Source organism: Acartia tonsa, chromosome 11, assembly GCF_053477335.1.
Source record: "Acartia tonsa isolate MP-2025a chromosome 11, ASM5347733v1, whole genome shotgun sequence".
In the NCBI taxonomy this organism is placed as follows: domain Eukaryota; kingdom Metazoa; phylum Arthropoda; class Copepoda; order Calanoida; family Acartiidae; genus Acartia; species Acartia tonsa.
This window is the reverse complement of record NC_137270.1, coordinates 42,607,977-42,617,463: the sequence shown is the minus strand read 5'-3', so window position 1 is coordinate 42,617,463 and position 9,487 is coordinate 42,607,977. Positions and strand designations below refer to the sequence as shown.

The 9,487-nt window shown below is 34.5% G+C and overlaps 2 protein-coding genes across 5 annotated transcripts in view; both read left to right on the top strand.

Moving 5' to 3' along the window:
- The first annotated feature begins 83 nt into the window (after window positions 1–83).
- On the top strand, window positions 84–8,638 carry CCT6 (chaperonin containing TCP1 subunit 6). The gene is made up of 15 exons (XM_080177460.1): window positions 84–222; window positions 745–834; window positions 1,172–1,249; window positions 1,635–1,732; window positions 2,086–2,199; window positions 2,728–2,812; window positions 3,190–3,317; window positions 3,834–4,002; window positions 4,380–4,473; window positions 5,099–5,182; window positions 5,626–5,771; window positions 6,837–6,986; window positions 7,281–7,391; window positions 7,795–7,863; window positions 8,123–8,638. The coding sequence occupies exons 1-15, from the start codon at window positions 139–141 to the stop codon at window positions 8,219–8,221; spliced, it is 1,599 nt and encodes a 532-aa protein (XP_080033586.1). The 5' UTR covers window positions 84–138; the 3' UTR covers window positions 8,222–8,638.
- Window positions 8,618–9,487, top strand: part of Opa1 (Opa1 mitochondrial dynamin like GTPase) — a 45,488-nt gene continuing 44,618 nt past the window's right edge. For all 4 annotated transcript variants that reach the window (XM_080177459.1, XM_080177458.1, XM_080177456.1 and 1 more), the window contains exon 1: window positions 8,618–8,699. In XM_080177459.1, coding sequence (XP_080033585.1) covers window positions 8,683–8,699 — 17 coding nt within the window. In that variant the 5' untranslated portion in view covers window positions 8,618–8,682. The remainder of the gene's footprint in view (window positions 8,700–9,487) is intronic.

Below are 9,487 nucleotides of genomic sequence, written 5' to 3'. Positions count from 1 at the left end.
TAATTTACTTTGTTATTCCAAATTAGTTTTTATAACCATGCTATGATAACCTTATAACTAATTATGGACTATTCTTTAATTATAAAGATTATATTTACACCATCTTATGTTACAGAGACAAATTCACAAAAATCCAAAATGTCGGCCATATCTATGTTGAACCCTAAGGCTGAGGTGGCTAGAGCGGCCCAGGCCCTTGCAGTCAATATTTCTGGTGCCAAGGTAAGATTTGTTAGTGGTAATATTCGTTCCAGTATGGATTCGAAACCGAAATATTCGCTGGATTAGAACCGGTTCTAAACTATACTGATAAATCATATATTGTGTCATATTATATCCAGTTTTCTACGAATATAAAAAATGTTCAATCATAAGATTAAATCCAGTTTTGTTAGCCTTCGGCATCTCGGGGCAAACAGGTTTTAATCTTAAAATTGTACATTTTTATATCCTAGGAAAGCTGTTATAATACGATGCGATAAATAACTATTATTCTTATTTAAGATAGACGTCTGATAATTTCTAAAAAAGATTTTCAACTAACTTATATCTAGGGGACCTGTATTCGAATGAGCAGGGAAGGGGCAAAAAATAGCCTTAAACCATAAGATCTAAAATTTACAAAATATAATTGCCCTAAACTATCCCGAGATCTATGTAAAGCTTACCTCAAATTTAGAACTCAATCTGTAGAGTCGTTATCGAGATCTTAACGGACAAAACCCTAAATCAAATTTTCTCTAGGGTATCCAAGAAGTGTTGAAGAGCAACCTTGGTCCCAAGGGAACCATGAAGATGTTGGTCTCCGGGGCTGGAGATATTAAGATCACTAAGGTTGGTAGTATTCTTTTCCTAGGAGCTAAGATGCTCCTCGTGTCACTTCTGTTGGTTGGTCTCCCTTAAAGTCTGGGTCAAGGGACCAGGATTCTGACAAACAATTCTAAGGTTAAATTTCCGCACAACCCACTTGCTTCTTAACCCCCCCCCCCCTCTTCTTACCCATTTCCCTTTAGTTAAAGGACAAAACAAGTTTTACGCCACTAAAATATATCTTAAGCTATTTCAAATGGAATTTATTTGCTAAATCACAGCAAATGCTTAAAGAACATGTTTAATGTTTCAAAATTCTCAATTCACATTCCTTTAAACATACAACCTGATTTATATTCAGGATGGCAACGTCCTGCTCCACGAAATGCAGATCCAGCATCCTACTGCCAGCTTGATTGCCAGAGCATCAACAGCTCAGGTATAACTATTCAGTTATTTCTTCATGGTTATTTTTTGCAGAGTATTCTAGACAGTTTTTCGCGTATAGTAAATTAAATAAGAAACTTGGATTATATAATGTTGACCCGGAGTGACTGAAGACTTCAATCAACGAAAAAGGATTAATTTCATATTTTTCGTGAAATTTTCTATAATATTTCTTCGCATGATTTTTTTTCAATATGGCTCAAAACCGGTATAGATCCAGCGGAAGCCAATCCGTTTCGGAGTTATACTAAAATTATTTTTCTGTTTTTGGGGTCTGATGTAGAAAGGAACCATTTTAGTTATGTGGTTAATGAAATTCTTTGCTATAAATAGACAGCTTGTTGCTTCAGGATATCATTCAAAATTATTTATTCTAGGATGATATGACCGGTGATGGAACAACCTCCACCGTGCTTCTCATTGGTGAATTCTTGAAGCAGGCTGAGCTTTATGTCCAGGAGGGTCTTCATCCCAGGTTAGTAACAACCAGGCAGGGAGGGAGGAGATATGGGGCTGTTAATTCTACTGGTATCCAAAGTTTTTAGAAGTACATTCTCTCGTTTATTAGCTTTTAAAGTTTTTAAATCCTGAAATGTTGTTACAAGCTAGTGATTCCAAACTATTACACCAGTAATTTTTTCTACAGAATAGATAATTTTGTTTATTTTAATTGGAAATGTACATTTTTTCTTCCATTGCTTTTTCCTTTCGCAACAATATGTGTAGGTACTCTTTCTAACCAATAACTAAGTCGGATTGATTCTTAACTGTTTCCTAGTGGCCCAATTAAAGTATTGGGGATCTAGACTTTCTATATTTTTTGTTTAGAATTGTGTGTGAAGGATTTGACAAGGCTAAGGAGAAGTGTCTCCAGGTTCTTGATGATATGAAGGTCCAGCTCACTGAGGCTGAGAAGAGGGACATTCTCACCTCTGTTTCCAGGTAATAAGAATTTTTGTGTATAGTCCCTCTCGTGACAGCGTCTCTTTAAGAGGCGTTTCGTGGTATTTTTACCAGTAGATTTTCTCATATTTCTAGCCCCTGCGGGGCAATCACCTAACCTAAAATTACCTATCATGAGCTACTGTGAAAATACGACAAAACGCCCCTTAAGAGACGATACCCAATTTTTTTATTGCCAAAATTTGTAAAGCTATGAATATTAGTTTATTATCCTACAATCTAGAAAAGTATGGTTTTTTTTTGTCTGAAGCTAAATTATTTTGTAAAATACTGATCCGAATTTATTATACTTTTTAGAGGAAGTTTTATAAATGTGGTGGGTTGGTTTAAGACTATTTTCAAGGCTTCCCCTAGAGGTTAGGGGCGAAGCAACTAGTTTTATTATATAACTAGGGCAAAATATTCGTAAATATCTCTTGAATTTCTTCAACTATACAAGGAGTACTATAAAGTACATTATACTTCTTAGGAAGAATAAAAAGATTTTACTAAAATCATCATTTTTAGAACCTCTCTGGCCACTAAGGTGCACCCCAAGATGGCCGCCGGCCTCACTGATATCGTTGTCGATGCTGTTCTTGCCATCAAGAAGGTAATCTTTGTCTTTATCATTTATTTTACAGTATAAAAATATGTATTCTTCATCTGTTAGTATTAAAGGTTTCTGCTTAAGGAAGGAAGGGGACATTGAACTGTAATTTAAACTTATTAAACAAGTTATCTTATTCGTTGGTTTAAAAGCTTTGGATACTTTTATTAAACTTGATTGAAATTTAAACTTATCGACCAGTGTTTCAAATAACCAGAATGGTTATTTTAATCATCATAAGGGATGCAATGCACTTCATTTTATTGTCCTTTGTCTTATATCTTAAGATCCATAGATATTTCTCTATATCAACCTATTACTTTTTCTCTTATTTTCTTACCCTTTTTCTAATCTTTGTCTTAATTATCAAAATGTGCTAGGCTGATGCCCCCATTGACCTGCACATGGTTGAGTTGATGGAGATGCAGCACAGAAGCGAGACCGACACCCAGCTGGTCAACGGTCTCGTCCTCGACCACGGAGGAAGACACCCTGACATGCCAAAGAGGTATAACAACAATCCATTCATGAAGGAGCTCTATAAAGCTTGATATTTTCACACAAAAAAAATCAAAATCAAATGTATTCTTGTAATAAACCGTTCAATTTTTACTATGAATAAGCATTATTTAGATGTTGAAGGTGAAAGTAAAGGTAGTAGAATAATATGTATCCTATTGTATAAAGTAGTAAGCTTTTTTTCTGTAGTGAAGGAACTCCATTACAATGAAGCTTTCTATAGGTCCAGGGAAGGTTTTAAACTATTCAATTTCTCTATAAAAGATGTCTAGTGCTACCATGTCGGGTGCTCGGCATTTATTGTTATTGAAGGGAAAATTGTTTATTCCCAAACATGTGCAACTTATCACTTTATACCTTTGTACATTTTGGACTTCCAGGTAAAGGTCATGCAATCAAAGTTTTTGTAGGAAGTTTGTCCGCGTAACAAAAATTGGACCCAAGATACACCAAAATAAGATCAAATTGTCCTCTAGAGAATTATCATATTATATTTATTTTGCAGGTTGGAGAACTGCTACATCCTGACTATGAATGTGTCTCTGGAGTACGAGAAGACCGAGGTGAACTCCGGCTTCTTCTACAAGTCCGCCGAGGACAGGGAGAAGCTCGTCATTGCTGAGAGGAAGTTCATCGAGGACAGAGTTGCCAAGATTATTGAGCTCAAGAAGAAGGTAATTAACAAGATTGTTAGATACTAACTATTAGGGAGGGAAAATTATATTAGTACTCTCAGCTGTATAGATAAGCATGTTATCTTTTCAAAGGAATAAAAAGTTTAGACACTTTAAATAAATTTTGATTGGTTAGACCAAAACATCTGTGTAAGAGATTGTACGTTTATAACTTTCTTCCTAATTGTTATTGGAATCATATTTTCAAAAGTAATTGCTATTATTGAATATGTTGAAAATGGACGGGTGGACTTTCTGGTAATAAGGATATAGCTCCTAAACTCTTAAGTTTTTATTCCCTTTTGTTACATGAATCTTCATTAACAAGGTTCTCTCAAACCTGAATTAACACACTGACAGAAATATCTAAATTTTAGGTATGTGATGGAACAGACAAGACCTTTGTTGTAATCAACCAGAAGGGTATCGACCCCATGTCCCTGGATGCCTTTGCCAAGGAGGGAATTATGGGTAAGAATTTTATGTACCGTCAAAGAAGTTGTTCTACAAAATTAATGTGAACTTAAAATTAACTTATGATTATAGTTTTCTACATAAATCCCCTCTTATTGTTGTATTGCATTGTAAATATGTAGTTACATATCAAATGCTTTGTAAAGGTCTTAGAATATCCCCTCTTTACAGGAACTTATTGTCCTATATGTAAAAATAGGAAGTTACATATCAAATCCTTTGTCAAGGTCTGAGAGTATATCTCCTCTTTACATTGTTGTATTTTAAAAAATATGCAGTTACCTATCAAATGCTTTGTTAAGGTCGGAGAATATACCTTCTTTATGTGAATCTGTTTTTTTTTTGTAAAAAAAAAGGCAGTTACATATCAAATCCTTTGTCAAGGTCTGAGAGTATATCTCCTCTTTACATTGTTGTATTTTTAAAAATATGCAGTTACTTATCAAATGCTTTGTTAAGGTCTGAGAATATCCCTTCTTTATGTGAATCTGTTTTTTTTTTGTAAAAAAAGGCAGTTAAATATCAAATGCTTTGTCAAGGTCAGATAATATATATCCTCTTTACAGGAACTTATTGTTGTATTTGTAAAGAAATGCAGTTACTTATCAAATGCTTTGTTAAGGTCTGAGAAGAGCCAAGAGGAGAAATATGGAGAGATTGGCTCTGGCTTGCGGTGGAGTTGCCATGAACAGTGTCGATGATATGGGTAACAAATATTTACTTCTTTATGCGTGTTGACTTAAGGGTATAAAATTAGGGATCTGCAGGGATAGCACAATGGAAATAAAGTGATGTGTGATGTAAGGAACATAATCATTCTTTTTGTTGATTCAAAATATTAAAGTTTGAAAATTATTAGTTTGAACCAACCAATCATGATTAATAAAAATTAAGTATCATGGAAAGAAAACGAAGTAGCGGTATTCGACGTATTTTCACAGCAGGTTTTGATAGGTTATTTTAGGTTAGGTTAGTTAAATGTTAATGATTGCCCTGCAGCGTTAGAGCCCCCCGCAGGGTCTAGAAATAGGAGAAAAGCAACTGTGAATATACGACGAAACCCGCTTCTTTGTTTTCTTTCCATGCTCCATTTAAGTTTAAAATCCCACTAATTGATCTGTAAACTTTTATCATAATTTTTTTGTGTAGATGAGAGCTGTCTTGGTTATGCTGGCACCGTGTACGAGCACGTCCTTGGGGAGAACAAGTTCACCTTCGTTGAGAAGTGCAAGAACCCGCAGTCCGTGACTATCCTGATGAAGGGACCCAACAAGCATACTCTTAACCAGATTAAGGTCAGTTAGTTTATTACTTAGCATGACAAATAGAGAGGCTGATAGGACAGACAAACAGTCATACACTTAGAAAACAAATGCACTGCACATTTATCCAGTCAGATGACAAAGTAAACAGTAAATAGTTTGAACACTGAATATATTGATTTTTTTCAAGATGTTCAGTATGAATACTCTTTAAGGGGGGGGGGGGGGGTGTTAATGCAACCATCTCGTAATCAATGTATAATTTAAATGGCACTTAGAATTCGAATTTCGATCTGAAATTTTGCATGAGTAATCCTTTGTAGGTCTATTTTCCCTAAATCGAACAAAAGTTGGAAAAATAACTGCTAACAGCTGGCGGCTCAGCCGTTTAGCCATTTTTTGGGCTATTTTCAATGCAAATCATCACGAAACCTATCTCCACATAATACTATTTGCTGCTCTAAAACGTTTTTAAACGGTTCTAGCAGGTAGTTGCTTGTACTAGAAATCTAAAAATGTGATTTTTGTATCATTTCACATGATTAAAAGCAAAAATATGTTTCAAAAAGTTGATTTCTACGTAATTTATGACAGATTTACCCTAAAAATAGCCAAAAAAACGGCTAAACGGCTGAGCCGTTAGCCGTTACTTTTTCAACTTTTTGTTTGATTTAGGGAAAATAGACCTACCAAGGATTACTCATGCAGAATTTTAGATCGAAATTCGAATTCTAAGTGCCATTTATACATTGATTACGAGATGGTTGCATTTAAAACCCCCCCTGGCTGTTCATCACTCTGTTTGTAAAAGTACTAACATTGTCTGCAATTCTTTATCAATATGATGAAGCTTCGATTGTAACCGATTTTGCCTCTTTTTCATGCTCTTATTCTCTTTCCATCTAAAAAAATATAAACTTCATGCTACGCTACTTTAGGCTTAGCATTATTCGTTGGCTCAATAACTTTAGGGACTTGAATTTTGATTAGTTGATCCATTAAGTTGAGTGTCCAAACGTTTCAACCACTAATTGCAATCAACAAAGGGGGTAATTTGGTTTATAATCATGATAATTATGAACTATTGTATTTTTGTAGGACGCTGTCCGTGACGGTCTACGTGCCGTGAAGAACGCCATCGAAGATGACTGTGTTGTTCCCGGTGCTGGTGCTTTCGAGGTGGCTGCTCATGCTGCCCTCAAGAAGTACTTGGAGACCGTCAAGGGCCGTGCCAGACTCGGTATCCAGGTAAACGATATAGATAGAAAGATATATAAAGAAGCTAAAAATTAGATAAAGGGGGTGGGGTGTAGGATGTGCCACATTTTGTTACCAAACTTCAAACACAATGTGCAACTGTTAAGTATCAGTGGCGGAACCACACTTTCCCGACTTTATTTTAAAGCTTTGCCATCAATAATTTTAATATACATGAGGGATTGATGATTTGGGGACCGGCTTGTACGAACACCAATTTATCTGCTATTGCCTTATCCCTTGGGTTTTCTGATAATTTTAAAAAAATTATCACTTTGTGTTTAGGCTTATGCTGATGGTATGCTCGTGATCCCCAAAGTTTTGGCCCAGAACTCTGGATTTGATTCCCAGGACGTTATGGTCAAACTTCTGGAAGAATCCGCAACCGGACAATTGGTGAGTTAGATTTAAGTTCTTCTAATTTAAATGGACGGCTCGACTTGTTGGTTTGTCGGTAAAATATTTTTAAAATTACATAAGATCAATAAGAATAGTTATTTATCGCATCGTATTATTGACAGTCTTCAGCGGATATTAAAATAAAAAATCATAAGATTAAGACATTTTTATTAGCTTTGAAGGTATGGGTTGACAAAACTGGTATTAACATTATGAATTTTAGAGAAAACTGACTATAATACGATACATGCTTTTTCATTATAGCTTAAAACCGGTTCTAAACCAGCGTTATTTGATCTGTTTCGAAGCCATACTAGAAAAAGTTTCTTTAATTGTTACAGACCCATGCCTATTTCGCCAGAACCTTTGTTAATCCCATTAGCATTGTTATATTATTTAGGTTGGCCTTGATTGTGATTCTGGTGAGGCCTGTATTCCTGCCAATCTTGGCATCTACGATAACTACAGGAAATTATCACAATATTAATCAACTTATCCTCCTAATATGTAAATTACTTTTTGTTTTATCTATTTAACCGATTGGATTTCCACATTGGTGGGTTGCTTTACATAATAAATTATACCTAGCCTAAAGTCATCTTGTGACCTATAGGATAAATTAATTTGTTAAATGGACAATTAAATGTTAACGGACAAACATTAAAAACATATTACTTAATATTAATGATAGAGGATAATTTGAAATTATGATATATAATGTGTACAGGGTAAAGAGGCAGATGATCAACTCCTGCACCGTTATCGCCACCAACCTCCTCCTCGTTGATGAGATCATGAGGGCCGGCATGTCCAGCCTTAAGGGCTAAACACCACCAACGACGCCAGAAAAAAAATCTACCAATCCCAAGATGCTCATTCTCCAGTTAATCAGCTGATTTATCTTGTGACTAAACAGCTGATTCATCACGTGACTTAAACAGCTCATTTTCCCGCCTTAATGAAAATTGCTTTACACTTATATGCTTGTAACTTGAATATTATTGCACACTAATCACCAAACTTATGTAACCAAAATTAAACTGGAGAAAATAAATCTTTTGCACTTTGTTAACCACTTTTAAACCACTGTGCTTGGATCAAGCCTTGTACTAATCCATTGGAAAACACACACATTGTGATTTTGTCAATCTTGTCTGCTTTAAAAAAATGTTTTTTGAAAATCTAAATTTTTAATCTCAATTATAAATTTGTTTTTATATATTTGATTATTATGATTTTTCAGATTGTTTTTACAATGGAGTAAAGATATTATAGAGTGAATATAACAATGTCCTGGTTTGCAAGGCAATTTTGGATAAAATATATTCTTTTTTGCATGAATAAGGATTTAGACGTCTATAAGAGCGAACCTCTCCACCTAAAAAATCGTTAAAAGCTATTCTAATTATAGTTTTATTATCCTAGATGGTAAATAAGACAATTTTCCGTCCAACATCTTATTAGTCAAAGCTTTTTCATTTTATTTTGTTAACATTTATAACAAATAATGCGGTCTCATTGTGCTACTTTTGGTTTAATTGAAAGATTGTTAGGTTTTCTACAACTTAACATTGTACGAAAACTTCTTTGGATAGCATACACTCTTAATCCCATACATTTTGATAATTCTTAATTAGAATAGGTATCTATAAAACTAAAACTCAAGAAAATCGAATTATACTATCTGTGCCTAAATCTTAGAGAAGCATGTCAGGGTTTACGTTTAAAATTACTTTCAAAAATTGACTAAAATAGACCACTAAAGTCAAGTTAGCTTAGCGTATATTTTTGAAAACAGTGGCTTGCGCGGGGATTCATCAGAAGCAGGGTGTCGGAGCCGTATAATTTTGATGCGGCTCCGGCTCCGCGGAGCCGTATTTGGAAATACGGCTCCAGCTCCGGCTCCTACCTTAAAATTAATATAAAAATTTTTTTTCATTATTGAATTTGATAAAATAAAATAAATAATATAAAATATTTTGCTTTTATTTGATTAAAGCTATATAAAAGTAGAAGGATGTGGGTCTATTTGTTAAGTAACAATAGTTTTTCAGTTTATTATATGGAAATAGACCGTTGCCAAATTATAATAT